The 17,856-nt window shown below is 42.1% G+C and overlaps 1 protein-coding gene across 2 annotated transcripts; it reads right to left on the reverse strand.

Moving 5' to 3' along the window:
• Window positions 1–1,686: 1,686 nt before the first annotated feature.
• On the reverse strand, window positions 1,687–17,817 carry PRPF4 (pre-mRNA processing factor 4). Of its 2 annotated transcripts, none has more exons than XM_037139546.2 (14): window positions 17,677–17,817; window positions 16,766–16,943; window positions 14,440–14,626; window positions 11,149–11,236; window positions 10,663–10,742; window positions 10,398–10,491; window positions 9,788–9,882; window positions 8,290–8,348; window positions 7,563–7,686; window positions 6,092–6,181; window positions 3,731–3,853; window positions 3,512–3,619; window positions 3,304–3,422; window positions 1,687–2,778 (listed from the first exon to the last, which is right to left on the reverse strand). In XM_037139546.2, the coding sequence occupies exons 1-14, from the start codon at window positions 17,701–17,703 to the stop codon at window positions 2,585–2,587; spliced, it is 1,566 nt and encodes a 521-aa protein (XP_036995441.1). In that variant the 5' UTR covers window positions 17,704–17,817; the 3' UTR covers window positions 1,687–2,584. The 2 variants fall into 2 exon arrangements, with proteins under 2 accessions (XP_036995441.1, XP_053512377.1); XM_053656402.1 differs by having other exon boundaries at window positions 16,766–16,946.
• Between the last annotated feature and the right edge of the window lie 39 nt (window positions 17,818–17,856).

The raw sequence follows: 17,856 nt of genomic DNA on the forward strand, positions 1-17,856 counted from the left end.
CTGGGCATCTGGGAACGTCTTCCCTGGTGTCTCCGGTATACCAGTCAGGCGGGTGGGCTGCACTTCCAGCTCTCGGTATTCCAGAGGTCAGACCTGCTCCAGACAGCTCCACACAACAAAATATCTCAAAATGCAAGTTAATTTTCGGTCGAATACACCGTAGGCCCCTCAAAGGTAGAAGTGGTGGAAGTGTTAACTCTCTTTGGCATGAAGTCCGAGGAAGAGATGCAGTGACTTGTCAGAGAGCAGTGTAAAAGGTGGAGTGGTTAAAAAGCTGGCTGGACTGATCTGTCTGGCCAGTGTAGCCAACATCTTCAACGAAACCCTATGAAATCTCTTCGTAAGACCAACCAGGATCCACCACTTACCAACTGGGGAGCTGTGAGCCAGTCACTTAACTTCTCTGAACTCCAGTTCTGTCTGCAAAAGGAAGTCAGCCCTAAGACTCAGAGGATTTAATGGGATGTCTGAATGTGCCCGGCACAATGTCCAGCAGAGAGGGAATATCCTGTTAAGAGGTGGCTGGACTTGTCTCATCATAAAATGCCAGGCTGGGCTTATGCTCCTCAGCGAGCTGCTTTCTTACAATGACATTCCAGTGAAGAAACAGATATTCCACAAGACATTTACTTGTTTTGCCAAAGACCAAGATCAAATGCATCCACCCAGTTGTTACCTCCAAATCTCGTAGACGCCCCCTACCCTCCAGGACAAGGTTAATGGCATAGTGCAATTTAAACTTGAGAACCTAAAAACCTTAACACATTATATATACTGTATCCAAACTGCATGCTAAAACATTAATGTTCATTATCAGTTTATACATACTAAAAAGGTAGTAATGAAAATAACTTTTCATGGCCAACTATGGAATAGTGTCCATTAATACCTAAACGATAGTTCAGTGAAGTCCCCAAATGAAAGCAGGGAATTCAGAAGCCTAACAGACACACAGGCCATGCAACGCTTTGGTTGTAACAAATTAAACAAAACAAAATATTTAGCTACACAACACAATCACGGTTTGAAGAACTGAGCTAGACAAGCCACTATCAGCCCCTGGAATAGCAAGTAAAAAGTGTGTTTAACACCTCAAGGGGAATCCAGCATATACGCTCTCCTTGGATTCTCTATGCACAATTCTTTCTTCTCCCAAATTCCTGTATACTTGTGTGAATTTACTGTGTACTTTCAGCGTTCAGTGGTTGAACATTTGTGGGGGGGAAGGTGAAGGTAATTGCTGGATGGCCAGTAAAAATTAAGTTCAGATATAGCTCACTGGTAGTCTGGCCCACAATGCAATATCCCTCATTTTTTAAAAAAATATTTTATTTTTTACAGAGGGGAGGGAGGGAGAAAGAGAAACAGCAGTGTGTGGTTGCTTCTCATACCCCCCACCTACACTGGGGACTGGGCCCACAACCCAGGCATGTGCCCTGGCTGGGAATCAAACCAGTGACCCTTTGGTTCACAGGCCTGCACTCAACACCCTGAGCCACACCAGACAGGGCTCTATTTTTTAAAAAATTATTAACAGACTGTTTATTAAGGAGACAGAAATTGAGGTAATCATATTTCAGATCATGTATTATATCTCAAACCAAAAAAGGGACCTTGATGAACCAAAGGCTGGGATTCAGAAAAGACTTAACTACGAAAAATAATACTTCGAAGGACAGTTTTTATAATAGGATTTTACTCTGTACCAAGTATGTAATAAATTTTTTTTTTGTAAAAAAAGGGAAAAGGTCATGTTTAGGAATAATCTTTAGAGATTTTTTTCTGGAGTCACCTCAACATGAAGGGGTATATCCTTTAAATAACGAACAGCAAGAAGGTTACACAATAGAGACATCACATTAGCTTTCTGAAAATTTCATTGAATCTTGACACAATGGCCTAGCTTTGGGGTAATACAAAGGATGCCAAACTTCAAAAAAAAGGAAGACATTTTCCGACAAGGCAAATGTTCAGTTCCGCGCTTCCCGGTGCTCCCAACGCACGTTCCCGTACGCATTCCAAGTGAAGCCAACGGGAAGAGGGAAAGTCTTCTTCACTGAGTAACCTGAGCATGGCTGTGGGTCCCCCTCTTCACTGCCCGTTCTCAGGGCAGAGGACAGGTTCTCCCTCTGTCAGGCAATATTTCACCAGTGTGCGGTGAGCTGTGCCTCTCTGCTTGAGGGCTTCCCCACTGCAGTCCAGCCACCTGGCTCCCTGGGTCACGTGCAGTGCTGAAGCATGTACCATGTAATGGAAAGCCAAGTTTCAAGAACTAAAAATGGAGCCCAGCCACAATCCTGAGATGTGAGGATGGCAACAGGGCGTTCAAACAAAAGATTAATAAAAACAATTGTCTACATAGTTACTGGCGGGGCTTGAAGACAAAATTACAATTCAACCATGAAAGGGGCTCACCGACACCCAGGAACTGGGCTGCCTGCCTGGAGTCGGGAATCCAGTCTACCGAGGGTCTATACATGGTAATTGACAACAGACATGATAAAACAAAACACACCCATTCTTTCCTTTGAAAATGGCTCTTAAGGGAGAGCCTGAGGTTTCAGTCCTTGTTCTATGCCCGTGCCTACTCGGCCATCCAGAGCTTGAAGGTCCTGTCATATGAGCAAGTGGCTATCAGCTGCCCGTCCGAAGAGATGTCGAGACCCATCACTTTGCCTTCATGGCCGGCCAGAGTCTTCAGCGGGGACCAGCCTGGGTGGGTCCAGATCTTGGCTGTGTTATCATAGGCACCAGTGAGCAAGAAATTCCCATGGATAGCTACAAGAGAAAAAAACACAGGAGTTGCTTGAGAAATTCAAGAATTCAGAAGAGCACAAGAAAATAAAAAGCACAAAAATCTTCTAGAACACAGCATTTTGAGAGAGAAAAAAAAGGTATTTCTACAACAGAAAATCCCAACAGTCTCATCTGTGTTCCTGCTAGGCCTCCAGGAAAAAGGGACAGCTACAAGCAGACTCAGGGAAACAACATTTTTAAGTTCTTTTGGCTCTTTCACAACCTGTTCAGAATAATAACAAGGATTCAGTGCTCTGAATTTCCACGGAGAAAAAGATGCAGCAAAGCGTTCACGAAGTCTTTTTCACTTCCTAGCAACAAGGAGCATGCTCTGCTGTCCTTCTGTCTTGGCAGTGGGGTAGAGGGAAGAAAATTATAATTTCCTTCTTTAACAGAGTGGAAATTCTCTCCTGTTCCACCTCCAAGTTAAGCTAAAGCCTGCCTACCTACCATCAGAGTGCAAGCTGTCTTTGTCACGATTAGGCCAAAAACAGGGGGACAGCTTACGTTCAAACTTGACACCGGTCACTAAGTTATGATGGGCAGGGATGGTGTAGATGCAACGCCGCTGTCGAAGGTCCCACACTTTGCAGGTGTTGTCCCCACTGCCGGTTGCAATGTGGTAGCTGGGGATCAGATACAGGATCGAAGTCAGAAACAGAGAGTACTTCCTGACCAAACCCTCTCCATCCCTTACTCGATGATCTTATTTTACCCATTGGGGGAGAAATTTATTCCATAGATTTCCTTCAGATGCCCTTCTAGGAACATGATGCAGCGTCCTGTGCGCAGGTCCCAAACACGACCAAATGCATCCAGGCCCCTGATAAAATAATTTGCAAATGAACACTCTGAATCTAGTCCTCTGTGGAAGCACGCTTACATAAGAGGTGAGACTGCTGAGGTGCCCCGGGCTATGTGGAAAGAGCCTTACCCGGTGCCAGCCAAAGAGCCGTCTTGATGGAAGGCGATGTCGTACACGCCCATGCTGTGGCCCTCCTGGTGCAGGATCTCCTCTTGAGCCTCCAAGTCCCACAGGCGCCACGAGCGGTCATAGCTGAAACACCAAACCAGTCATTAACCTGCAGATATTTACTCAGTTTTACAATGTGCAAGGTATTATTAGTAGCTGTAGCTTCAGTTATGCTTCTGAAACTATTCATATAACCCTATTAACAAGAAATTATTTCCTGGTATAAACAATGTCTCAATAAATAAGTGTATCTGTCTTGGGTGCCAATTGGGACACCATGACTTCCTGTAAACCTACTTCAGTGGCTATTTCTGAGAAGAGAATCCCCTAAGAGTAGCTCAGCAAAGACTGTTGCCTTCTTTCCTCCCCAATTTCACCATTATGGTCTTTCATTCATCGAGCACTGGTGTTTACTGGCCCTAAACTGGATGCTGGAGATACAAAACCAACCATAGACAAATCAGTGGAACAGAACAAAGGGAACAGAAATACACCCACACATACATGGTCAAATCATTTTCAATGAGGGTGCCAAGCAATTTAATCAAGTTATGGGAAGTCTCTCCAATAAATGGCGATAGAGCTGTCTATGTGCAAGGAAATAAAGACAGAAAAAAAAGACACTTTTAAAAAATAAGAAAAGCACCTGAAGACTACATAGAAGACAATATACAAACAACCAAAAGGCATATGACAAAGTACTCAACACCAATAGTCATCTAGGTAATAAAAACAGAAACCATGAGATTTTGCTACACAGTTGCTACATTGGGCAGAACAATGGGACTGACAAAACCAAATGTTGGCAAGGAGGTAAAGTGATCAGAATTCTGGAAATGAAAAATGGTACAACCACTTCGGAAAACCACTGGGAGTTTTTTATATGTTAAATATACATCTGCCCTACGGTCAGCATTTACATTCCTACGTATTTGTTCAAGAGAAAGTAAAGAAAAACACATCCACAAAAACTCTTGCACTAAAATATGCACAGCAGCTTTAGTCTGACTAGCCAAAACCTGGGAACAGCCCAACCGTCCATCCACAGGAAATTGAGTAAGTTGTGGCACAGGAATACAACTGACCCCTCCTCAACAATAAGAAGAACTACTGGCATGTGGAAACGATATGAAGGAATCTTCAAAATGCGGCTGAGTGAAAGAAGCCAGACAAACAGGTTCATGCAGCAGGAACGAACAGGATTTCTGGTGACAGAAGTCAGATGAGTGGTTGCTCTGGGGGGGGAGTTACTGGGAAGGGGCAGGCAGGAACCTTGTGGGGTGATGGAAACGCACTCTCCAACAGGGACATAAGTCACATGAGCACTGCACTGGTCAAGACTGATTAAATTCTGCACTTGAAACAAATCCATACCCACTTCATGTACATGACATTCAATTTAAAAGTTCTTTTCACAGCCCTGGCTGGTGTGGCTCAGTGGATTGAGCATGGACTGTGAAGCGAAGGGTCGCCAATTCAATTCCTAGTCAGGGCACAGGCCTGGGTTGTGGGTTGGGTCCCCAGTTGGGGGTGCACAAGAGGCAACCACACACTGATGTTTCTCTCCCTCTCTTTCTTCTTCCCTTCTCCTCCCTCTAAAAATAAATGAAATCTTTAAAAAAAGAAAAAAAAGTTCTTTAACATATTCTGGCCTCATTAAACTACAGAACCAGAAAGGGTGACTGATTTGTAAGAAGAGATTACAATACAATGTGTAGGGGAAAAAAGTAAAACCCACAAACTTCTGGTATTAGTTAAGAAAGAGAATATAAAATGAAAATTCTAGTTTTTTGGACTAGTGACTTTAAAATTTCAGATGAACTGCAATGTAAGAGCAAATATACTTAGCCCTAAATATATAATATATCGTATTTTGCCATGTATAATGTGCAAATTTTTGCACTAATTTTTGAGGGAAAAACAAGGATGCACCTTATACACAGACAGTACTAATTCTGTATATATGTAAATATTTTTGATTCTTTTATCAATGCTCATGCATTAAAAGTGTAACTCTAGAAAGCAATAATGATATCCACATGCAAAAAAAATACCTTGGAATACAATAATCAGTTTTGTTTCTAAATAAAAATAGATAAATAATTGGATTAACAAATTAAAGCAAAAGATGCCCCCCCCACCTCAAAGTCTGGGCCCAAAACGTGGGTGTGCATTATACCCGGGAGGGACTATACACAGCAAAATACGTTTTCTATTCTGATTCCTTGCTGTCCAAGAACATCCTTCTTGAAGATCTCTGTTCTAAAAATTTACTTGGCAGTGAACCATAAAGGGTCAACAAGACAGAACAGAAAGGCTTACCAGGTGGTACCCAAGAAACGTCCTGATGGATGCCACATTACACGGGCCACACGCACTGTATGGCCCTCAATATCTGCCACTGGTTCATCACTGAAAAGGAAGCAAATACATGTGAGTAAACTTTTATACTCATGTAGATAAATATTCGTTGACTTTATTAACTGCTGAACATAGATGCACCAATTCTGTACAATTTGAGAGGCCAAATTATAAATAAATTTGTCATTTGTTAAAACCAAGTTAGGGCTAACAATGATTTAACTCATTTCCCAAGGTTTTAAAAGACTGAGGACTACTTCCTGCACCCACAGGGCAAAAGTGTCCCCAGAACTTTAAAAAATACACTTTCTACCTCAACTCACTATGCTAATGAGCTCTTAAGGCTATATAACACTTAGAACCAGAGAGAATACAGATAAGCAAAATTGTTTTTCTGCACCAAAGAGGTGTTGAAATTCTAGAAAGAGGACACACTTTGATGGAGATGTGAGGCTACAAAAACCAAGTAGTTTGGGTGCAGGCGGATCACAAATAAACCTCCTCAAACTTCAGCGTGTTCAAGGATCCCCATGGGAAAAGGAACTCGTAAGTAGACAAAGGCTTCATTTCCTTTCAGTGGCCATTAAATTCTACTCCCCAGTAACCACGGAAAGAAGACCTGAAACACCTGCGGAAGGAAATAAACAAGAACCCTAAAGACGGCAATTAAAGAGGGAACTTTGTCAATGTGCACGCACACAACTAATCAAAGCCCTGGGGGAACAAATATTGCTAAATATTACCAAAGCCAATTACAACCTGCTGTGCTCCTAGGTAAGACCCCATCTGCTACAGAATGGAGACGCTAATTAGCTCTTTACAAAAGCCTGGAACAAAAGCCTCCTGTGCTTCCCCAAAGAAATAAAACTAAGCAATTGAATTCTGATGTCTTTTAGCCAACAACACGCTTCCAAAAGTTTCTTGAAAAACAATAAGCATAAACACATTAAAAAAACTGTTTTATCGATAACTGGACAGTACGGTGTGGGTAAGGGATGATGCCCCCAGAGGAGACACTTCCTCGGCAATACTGCCAGACAGAACTGCACTTTCCTCTCCCCGGGTGCTGTGTGCTGTATGCTGAAACCAACGTACTGCTCAATATCATGTTTAGTCAGTCTACCAAACAGTGCATCTCTCCAATGTCAACCTACTGCACGGGGAGTAAGATGGATCTTTCCAGAACAACTGGAGCCAGGAAAGAAGTGGCCACTATATTAAAAAAATCAAGGTCTAAAGTGAACAAATAAAAACCTGACACAACTCCTTTGGTGAGAAACGTGTTAAGAAAAACCCTCTATTCTATTTTTATAACAAGTTTCCTTGACTCTTAAGAGTATCTCTGGGGTTAAATGCCAGGTTTGCAGGTCCCGAGGGCCAGCCAGCCCGCCATTTACTTCAGTGGCTGCAGTACGGAGGCTGTAACGCTCACCTGTCGAGGCTCCAAAGTTTCACAGAACCATCGGCAGCACAAGAGGCCAGATTGACATCTTTCTGGTCCAAGGAGACAGTGGATTTTGGATGGAATACAATTGCTCCTACGTTTGTGTTATGGCCTGAAGGAGTGTAAGAGATGAAGTTAAAGGGTTCCTGCTCCCTTATAACTTCTGTGCAAATACACAGTACAAGGAATAATATAGGTAAATGTTAGGGACCCATGATATAGTGCATTAAAGTATTCAACTATGTTAAAAAAATAAACCATTTTAATGTAAACTAGTATTTAAATCACACCAACAAAAAGCAAAACAGCCCTGACTGGCGTGGCTCCGTGGGTTGGGTGTTGTGGGCCAGGTCCCCGGGGAGCCAGGGGTGTGTGACAGGTAACTGCACTGTTTCTCTCGCACATGGGTGTTTCCCTGTCTTTCTCCCTCCCCTACCTTCTCTCTTAAACGTAAATAAATGTATTCTTTTTTTCTTTAAAAAAGGGGGGGGAGGAGGGAGGGTGTAAAACACCAGAGTGGGGCTGAACTTGAGAGGAAACTGGTGTGTGCATGACGTCAGTGTCTCCAGCCTCGGGGCTGGAGAAACCAAACTTGGTCAAAACAAATCAAGAATGAACTTTGTGCACCCTGGGTCTGAGTGTCAGGCAGAGTTTCATGGCTCAGCAGAGCTCACCCTGCGACACAGGCACAGATGTAGATGCGATTCTAACTCACCTCGAAGAGTGTGGAGGAGGTTGCAATCGGGCACGGACCAGAGCTTGCAAAGCCCACTCCTATCAAATACAAAGGAAAGCACCTCAGCCAGGGTTGGTCTGGGGAGGAAAAGGCACCTTGGTAACATTACTAACGGACAATCTCTCCTCACCCTCAATAAACTTTACAATGGCAGACAGAAAAAGGAAAGGCTGGTCATTTGAAGTGCTGAGTACAGAGCTACATCCAAGTCTCAAGCAGCCAGAGGCCTCTACTGGACTGTAAGTAATACACATGGGTTTTTATTCCCCTTAACTTCTGGATCAATTTGTGAGGGAAGGCAGGACAAATTAAACTACCCACACCTGACTTGTGTGGCTCAGTGGATTAAGCACCAGACTGCAACACTGCTCCCGCACAAAGGCTGATGGTCCGAGCCCCAGCCAGGGCACAGGCCTGGGTTGCGGACTACATCCCCAGCTGGGGGCGTGTGAGAGGCAACCCACTGATGTTTCTCTCTCACGTTGATGTTTCCCTGTCTCTTTCTCCCTCCCTTCCCCTCTTTCTAAAGGTAAAGAAATAAAATCCTATAAGAAAACTATCTAATAACAATATTAATAATGACACTATCTTCTTAATTATGATTAGCATTTTGCTGCTTACAAAGTACTTAACATTTTTAGACTTCTTTTCTATTTAAAGAAATTTTTAAAGATTTTGTATGTCAGAAAATTTCCAATTACTTTTACACCTATAATTTCAAATGATCCTTATTAACAGACCTGTGAGGTATATAAAATAGGAATGAAAACTTTTGCTTTACAGTGAAGGCACCGAGGCTTAGGGTGGTGGAGACATTTGTGTAGGTCCTTGGCTTTCTCCTGAACCACGGCCTCAACCTCTGCCTAGACAAGTAGTTCCTGTGTATACAATATAAGAAAGTTTCCCCTCTTACTATCTCATGGGCCATGTCCCACACAAATAACTAAAGTAGAACAAGAGTTATCATGTCCTAAGAGTTTTTTGCAAATATGGTGGGTAAGTAAAAAGTAAAGATAAAAATAGTGATCCATGTTTACTGAGTTCTTACCACATACCAAGCACTATCAAGGCCAAATGTTTTATAACATCATCTCACCCTATATTCAGATAAAAAGACAAGTTTACAGAGAACAAGTGTCTTGGCTAGGCCACATAACTGAAAAAGAAACGCTCTACTGGGGTGTGGGTCGTAGTCAGTCTGTCAGCTCCCTCTACGATATGCTCCAAAATATGAGTGTCAAGAACGTGACCGACTGCTTGAGGTCATGATCTCTGCAGCCCCTTGTGAACAGTCAGAACTGCTCACAGACTTTATCACTGTCTAACAAACAGGCAGAGCAGCAGATTCTCCAGTGCGGTAGGATCATGAGAAACAGACGAGGAAGATTTAGAAATAGACATCTAAGACATGCTGATTTGCCCCACCAAACCTGGTGCCTATTTAGGATGAAAAGAGTCACTGTAACATGGAACTTACCAACAGGCTGTGGCCAGCATTTTGGAATTGGGACTGAAGTGACAGTAGGAGATAGGCCGATCATCCCCGATCTGACTGCAGAAATTATTCAGAGACTTAAACAAACAAACAAACAAACAAACAAACAAACAAAGGTAATCATTAATAGGCTAACCCAAGAGTTGGCTTTTTCACTATAAAAAAGCAACTTGGGGTTTAAGATAACCCAAGATTCCTTTATACTTTTGGGAGGAGGGCAGTTAGGAGACACTTATATTCATGAATAAATGGAGTCAAGGCTTATCTGACACCCAGCACACTGTCTTCTACAGTCTTAGCATCACTAGACTCTGTGTCAGCTAAATATAAAGAAGAAAGCCGCAGAGAGATCTACGGTTCCGCTCTGACATCCTAAAAGGAAGGATTAAGGAGCAGAGCCACAGGCCTCTGCTGAGTACAAACTACAGGAGGTTCCCGCCACCTAAACGGATGGTCCTCCCAGAGGGCGACAGTGTAAGCAGACAGAAATAACCACAGCTACCCTTACCCTCCTACAGGTGGGCCAAAATAGAAAAGCTACTGAATATTTAAGAACCTTTAAGATACTGGACAATTTCTGAAGGCATCTTACCCGGAGAGACTTGTGCAGCTCCTGCATCTGGGAGGTCCTGGTTGTCTCAGGGATCTCTTTATGCAGACGGGCCTCCTCCAAGCGTTTCATTGCCCTACGGCACACAAGCAACAATACCATCATAAGCCAATGGCTTTTAGACAAGGGGTCTACACAAGCATGCTGCCACTCAATTTCACTTAACAGCCAGTCATTATAGAGCAGATCCTCAGTCCCTGAAAGGAAACAAGGAAAGATGCACTTCTCCTCTAGAGGCCCTCCTTACCTGGGCAGTGAGTAATTGGCAATCCACAGTCTAGCCACTTTCAGGCTGTTTGGTCCTTCATGGTACCATGTCTGGTGATACTAAAAGTTAAATACAGGGCAAAAAAATTAAGTGTGAAGCATTCCTGCCCTCAATCTCAGAGCTGTCAATTCTGTTTTAACTGTCCAGAAAAAAAGGTGAATTAGTTCAGTAACAGGACGAAATCAGGCATGTGTACTTCCACTGGGTTTGTCTCTGAGGTCTTACTAGAAGGATTCTGCTTCCTTGTTCGAAGTTACACTAGGAATTTTACAGTTCTTTCCCGAAACCCACTAACTCCATTTATACCTACGAAGGAGCCACAAACTACTGCTAACAACTATTCTTGAACGGTGGAGTTGTCAACTCCCCACCCGCAATCCCAGCAAAACAAACCACTGGAAACATAAATCGAAAAAACTATTCATGTCCGTCATGTTTATATTATGAAGGTGAGACATGTTTTACCTCTTCTTTGGACTTCTTAGATTTCTCATCATCTTTCTTGGTCTTTTTTAAGGCATCAGTGCCGACCACTGAGAGGATGTTTCTTAACCTATACCAAAAAAGATAGAGATTTAAACCGAGGTGAGATTTTGAAAAGTACATCTAAGAAGGGAGAAAGCTTCCCCTACCTTCTGACATTCAAACTCCAAGCAACCTTCTCTGAGATTCAAGATGTCACCCCTTAACTTCTATCTGATTTCGTTCATTTATCTTCTTTAAAATACCCTAAGCTGAACTACCAGTAATTATCCTACTCAAATGGGAGTTATCAGCCCCACCCAGCCACCCCTCACTCAGTGCCCCATGTGCTGATATCCACTCAGGTGCTAAGTTTGCAACAATAACTAAGAAACAGTTCTGATTTCAAGTAGCACAGCCCTGCAGGGTGGGGTGGGGAGGGGGGCAGAAAATAACAGGGAACTATACATTGCATTATATATATATATACATATATACAGTGTAATATATATATATAAAGTAACAACACAGTGGTAAGTACAGGGTGCTAAGGGGAAACATAAATGGAACACCCAGCCTAGGTTTGGAGGATCAGGGAAGGTGTTACATAACCCGGGTCCCCGTTCAGTCTGGTCAGTAGGTGAAGAACAGGAGAGGACTGCTGAGCCACAGGTTCAACAATGTCTGGACAGGAGAAAACCATGCTGAGCTCGGAATCACAAACGGTTCAGTATGGCTGAAGCACGGAGGACAAGAAAAATGGTTTCCTTCCCTTGTAATTCAAACATGCCCAGCACTGCTGGTTATGTTTAATGAATGTGAGATATTGTTAGAAGTTCTAAAGTAATTAAACATACACACTATGCAAACCAAGAAAAAACATGATGAGAAGAGATAGGACAGTGAACAGAAAGACAAGGGCCTCATAACTGCGTGAGTCGCCTGTCACTAAGAGACTGCAATTTTAAAATCACAAAAGGAGCATTATCTGAGGATAGTGCTCCTTTTCGGTAATATCCAAAAATACTTAGAATTGCTTTATGTCATTGATAAGGAAAGCCTTTAAATTTTTTAAGTATATTTTATTGATTATGCTATTATAGTTGTCCCATTTTTTCCTCCCTTTTATTCTCCTCCACTCTGCATGCCCCCCCTCCCCGCAATTCCCCCCTAGTTCATGTCCATGGGTCATACAGGTAAGTTCTTTAACTTATATGTTAAAAAGCGAGAACAATAGGTTGTCTCTCGCAAGACCCCAGTTGGGAACCTGGTTCACAACCCAGGTTCCTATACTGTTCTTAACCTCCCTATCTATTTTGTACCTACCGTTTATGCTTCTTACTCCTTGTACCTTTTCCCTCAAACACCCCACCCCCTCCTCACTGATAACCCTCCATGTGATCTCCATTTCTGTGATTCTGTTCCTGATCTAGTTGTTTGTCTGATGTGTTTCTGTTTTAGTTTTAGGTTCAGCTGTTGATAGTTGTGAGTTGTCATTTTACTGTTCATATTTTTGATCTTCTTTTTCTTAGTAAGTCCCTTGAACATTTCATATAAGGGCTTGGTGATGATGAACTCCTTTAATTTGACCTTATCTGGGAAGCACTTTATCTGCCCATCCATTCTAAATGATGGCTTTGCTGGATAGTCATCCTGGATGTAGGTCCTTGCCTTTCATGACTTTGAATACTTCTTTCCAGCTTCTTCTTGCTTGCAAGGTTTAAGAAATCAGCTGACAGTCTTATGGGAACTCCTTTGTAGGTACCTGTCTCCTTTTCTCTTGCTGCTTTTAAGATTCTCTCCTTCTCTTTAATCTTGGGTAACATAATTATAATGTACCTTGGTATGTGCTTCCTTGGGTGCAACTTCTTTGGGACTCTGTGAGCTTCCCGACTTCCTAAAAGTCTATTTTCTTTGCCAGATTGGGGAAGTTCTCCTTCATTATTTTTTCAAATAAGTTTTCAATTTCTTCCTCTTCCTTTTCTCCTGGCACCCCTATGATTCAGATATTGGAACATTTAAAGTTGTCTTGGAGGTTCCTAAGCCTCTCCCCATTTTTCTGAATTGTTTCTTCATTCTGTTTTGGTTAAAAGTTTATTTTTTCCTTCTGCTCCAAATTATTGATTTGAGTCCCAGTTTCCTTCCCTTCAGTGTTGGTTCCTATACGTTTTCCTTTATTTCACTTTGCATAGCCTTCACTTCTTCCTCCTTTGTGACTATACTCAACCATTTCTGTGAGCATCCTGATTACCAGTGTTTTGAACTCTGCATTTAATAGGTTGGCTATCTTCATCACTTAGTTCTATTTTTGGAGCTTTAATCTGTTCTTTCATTTGGGCTGTATTTTTTGGTCTCACTGTACCTGTTCTGTAGTAAGGGGAGGAGCCTTAGTTGCCAGGGAGGGGCTGCCATGTTGCTGCACCGTGGTGTTGTATGTGGGGTGGGATCCGAGGGCAAACACTCAGCTCTCAGCCCACTTTCAGTCACTTCCCCTACTACCCACAAGCAAACTGGGCCCTTCTGGTGCTGATTCCTGGGAGGGTGGGCTTGTGTACATTCTAGGACCCTGTGGGTCTCTTCAACCAATTCTCCCGTGAGGCTGGGAGTTTTTCCCGCCACAACTTCCACAGGTTTTTAAAGCCAGAGGTTGTGAGGCTTTATTACCCTGCACTGTCCCCACACTATTTCCTATGCAGTCTGTCTTGCTCCTCAGTTGTTCTTCCTGGTTTATCTGCATGCAAATGTGGGACCGCCTGGTCTGCCAGCTGCCGCCTTGCTGTGAGTCCTCTTTGCCCCCCCCCCCCCACTGGTCTGGATGAATGTTTTTTCTTTAACGTTTCTTCTGCGTGGTTGTCAGACTTTCACACAGTTCGATTTTCTGATGTTCTGGTTATTTTTTGTTTTTAAACTTGTTATTGTCCTTTTGGTTGTGTGAGGAGACAAAGTGTATCTACCTATGCCTCTGTGTTGGCTGGAAGTCCCTGTTATTTAAATTTTCCAAGTTCAACTACAAATGTTTACCCAACTGAAAACTCCACACTGGGGAGGGGAGGAAAGAGGAGAGGAAAAGGGGGAGCATGTTAACACCCTCTTCACAGTTCATAAAGAAAAATTAGCAGTGGAAGTAAAAACTGGCCTAAGACTCAAATGGTAGATTAAGTTATATAAATACAACTTAAGATATTCTGTTAACAATATCTGAGACATTCTACTAAAGTTTTTGCTATAAATACCAACTGAAACTTGCAACTAGACTCCTGTGGGTAAAGAAGAGTAGACATTTAGAAAGGGCACCTTTCTCTTCTTTCAGCAGGACCCTCTCCAAAAAGTGTGATGGGCTCCCCCAAGGCTCTCAGGCAAGCCTTGACCTCTGAGTCGTCTGTGGAAACGTTGATTTGCCGGGCTCGCTTCCTTCTCTCAAACTCAGCTAGTACTTCAGCCTGTCGCTCACTGATGTGCTCTTCAATTTCAAACACTTCCCCTATAAAAAGAACAGGCAACATCAGCATAATCACCAGATAGTGAAATCAATTAGAAAAAAATATATTTCTTACAACTGGAGTCTGTGTATGGCCCTCACAAAAGTTAACTGTCTACTACATTTTATATAGTTTGCTGTTTCTCAGTTTATTAACTTATCCCAAAGAAAACTAAATAATACAGGTTTATTTCTCTTATTTATTTATGTACTATTTATTTATTTATTTATTGAGAAGAAGGAAGAGAGAAGGAGAGGCAGAGAAACACTGATGTGAGAAAGTGATGGGTTGCCTCTCACAAGCCCCCAACTGGGAACCTGGCTCACAACCCAGGCAATGTGCCCTGACCTGGAATTGAGCCAGTGACCCTTTGGTTTGCAGAATGACTAGCAACCGCCTGAGCCACACCAATCAGGACAAGGACACAGCTTTAAAAGGTACCAAAATAATTCCAGCCGTCTTGTTTCATCTGGCAACCTTACCCTTATATAAATACATACCTTACATAAGAAAGTAGAGTATGAAGCACGCTTAGTAAATGAGTTAACTAGGCCTTCTATCCAGAAGATATAATAGAAACATTATTTTAACCATTGCCAAAGCTATTTATTCTCTAAAACAGTCCCAGTATTGGGACATTGGTGAAAACAGTAAATTGGAAATAACAAAAATTATTTCCATGAAAATAATACTGCTTGACTACAAGGCTTTTTGAGAAATCTTATAGCTAGTTTAAAAACCCACACCAAATATATAAGCATTTGTATGAAAATGCTAAGTACAGTACTGATGCAATTATGTTTAAAGTAGTGTAAAAGGTTAGGGAAATTGCCAAAGTGCATGCATGTAAGAAAAAAACACACAGGAGGACCAATGAGAAACCTGATTGAAGTTCCTTGTGCAGAGAAGTCTTTTCACTTTTTAAACATTCTTATTTATTGATTTGAGAGGGAGAAAGGGGGAAGAAAGAAGGGGGGAGAAGAAGAAGAGAGAGAGAAAGAAACACTGATTTGTTGTTCCACTTATTTATGCATTTGTTGGTTGATTCTTGTATGTGCCCTGACCAGTGATTGAACCTGCAACCTTGGCCTATCGGGACTACGCTCTAACCAACCGAACTACTCAACCAGAGCAAGAAGTCTTTCCACTTTATATCATTCCATACTGTTTGAATTTCTTATTATAAACATGAATAATTTTATTTTAGAAATATAGTGGACCACTAGTTACTGACATGGAAAGATATCCTCAACAGTATATAGAGTGAAAAATACAGGTTACAAAACAATTTGTATGTCATGGCTTTGTTTATGGGAAAAAATGATATACTTAGAGGTTCAGTAAGTTCATGGAAAGACATAACCCAATTATAAAGATTAAAGGTTTTCTAATCCACACATTTCTACAATGATTTTTTCAAAATAAAAGTAACTATAATTTTTATAATTAAAAAACGTACTTCATTTTGGGAGGAAAATGTTTAGAAAATTAGAAACAGACTATTATAAACCACAGTAGTTCCACACCAATGCCAGAATGGTGCTAGATCTTCAGAAGACAAACGGAATCAATGTGAATCTAAATACAGTTTGACCCTTGAACAAGGAGGGAGGGGGTGCCAAAACCTGGTGCAGTGAAAAATCCGCCTGCAACTTTCGACTTCCTCCAAAACTTAACTACTAACAGTCTACTGCTGACTGTAAGCCTTACCGACAACATAAACAGTCAATTAACACATACTTTGTATGTTATATACATTATATACTGTATTCTTACAATACAGACTAGAGAAAAAAATGTTATTAAAAATCATAAGGGAAACACATTTATAATATTTATTGGAAAAAATCTGCATACAAGTGGACCCATGCAGTTAAAACCCATGTTGTTCAAGGGTCAGCTATACATACGGAGTCTGGTAAAACCACTAACAATTCGTGGGGAAAAAACTTTAACAGGTTTAAAGCAAAATGCTGACTGCTGCTAAGCAGTGTAGGCAAAGTATGACCATATATAGATATGAGTTTAAAAACAGCAGTTTTTGACACTGTAAACCCTAGTAATATCTAAGTTTAGGAAGGCATTCACTGAGAAAAATTTGGGCACTAAAGATAAAGATGGACTCACGATTTGCATCTTACCAGAGGTTATGTTAATATTCCCTGCTTCAATTCCTGCTTTCAGTCCTTCTTTTCCCAAAATCCCAGACTCTCCTTTGGCCAGACGCTCCCTCTCCTTCTCCTCCAAACTTCCATAATAGATGTGTGGTTTCTTCACAACAGCAGCCCCCAAATCATCCGGTGCCTTAGTTTTGGTTGCCTGCTAAATCAAAGACTTGGATTAACCTAAGGCTTAGTCTTAACAACTTCCTAGGATAAAGTTCATCTTGAGCTTCAATTGTTTTTCCTCCCCAAAGGGAAGAACAAGGAGGACAGCAGTTAAGACGTCTTCCCTGATAGGGAGTGAGGTGTGAGTGTTCAATATCTCAAACAGAAGAGGTTGATAAAAGTACTTAGTTTCTTTTCGTGACTTTTCTATCAAGGTTTTGCTTTGGAACATGTTTAATTCATTCGGCTGGAGTGCAATCTCTCCTCGGGTTTTATGAAACTTCCAGGGTTCTTGCTCATCACAGGAAAAATATAAAGGACAAATAAAATAACCAACTCGATGTTAAGGGGGAACAAGTTACGAAAGTACCGGTTTATAAATTTCAAACGTTTCCAGACAACAGGTAATACATACGAAGTTGGGAGGCCTCATGGCAATAAAGAAGGTTGACATAAACATAAATCTTTGCCAATGACACCACTCCCTTTCAGAGCTCCGTTTATGGACTAGTCGGAAAAGGTTCATACAGTTCGCGGCTGTATGAAAGGTGCAAATAAATTTAAGCACAAGAAAGCCCTTAGAAATCAGGAAAATGAAGCTCCGCTAAGACAAAACCGAGTCTTGCAGCCTTCCTCCTCAGCCCTCCCACTGCCCTGGCCATGCCACAGGGATCCCAAACCCCTCCGCACTGCCTGCTAGGGTAAGCACTGCCTGAAATCTGTACCGTGGAGGAAGTTCGTGAGGAAGCCATGCTGGGCTCGGGAGCCGCGGAAGCCCAGGGAAAGTCGAGCTCTGTGTTTCAAACAATCCACCGCGCGCACCCAGCGGAGCGGAAGTGCGTCACTGGCCGGAAGTTGGCTCAGAGCGACGGATGTCTCGGGCATCGTGGAGGACGATGGGAATC

The sequence above is a fragment of the Artibeus jamaicensis genome, unplaced genomic scaffold (assembly GCF_021234435.1).
Source record: "Artibeus jamaicensis isolate MK-2021 breed Jamaican fruit bat unplaced genomic scaffold, CSHL_Jam_final scaffold_1964, whole genome shotgun sequence".
Classification (NCBI taxonomy): domain Eukaryota; kingdom Metazoa; phylum Chordata; class Mammalia; order Chiroptera; family Phyllostomidae; genus Artibeus; species Artibeus jamaicensis.

Coding starts and splice junctions, on each gene's coding strand:
- PRPF4 (XM_053656402.1), bottom strand. CDS start 17,703: ATGGCTTCCTCACGAACTTCCTCCACG. Junction 3,854..6,091: donor CGTTTCTTGGGTACCACCTG/GTAAGCCTTTCT, acceptor TTGGTGTTTCAG/CTATGACCGCTCGTGGCGCC. Junction 3,423..3,511: donor ATAAATTTCTCCCCCAATGG/GTAAAATAAGAT, acceptor TCTGATCCCCAG/CTACCACATTGCAACCGGCA.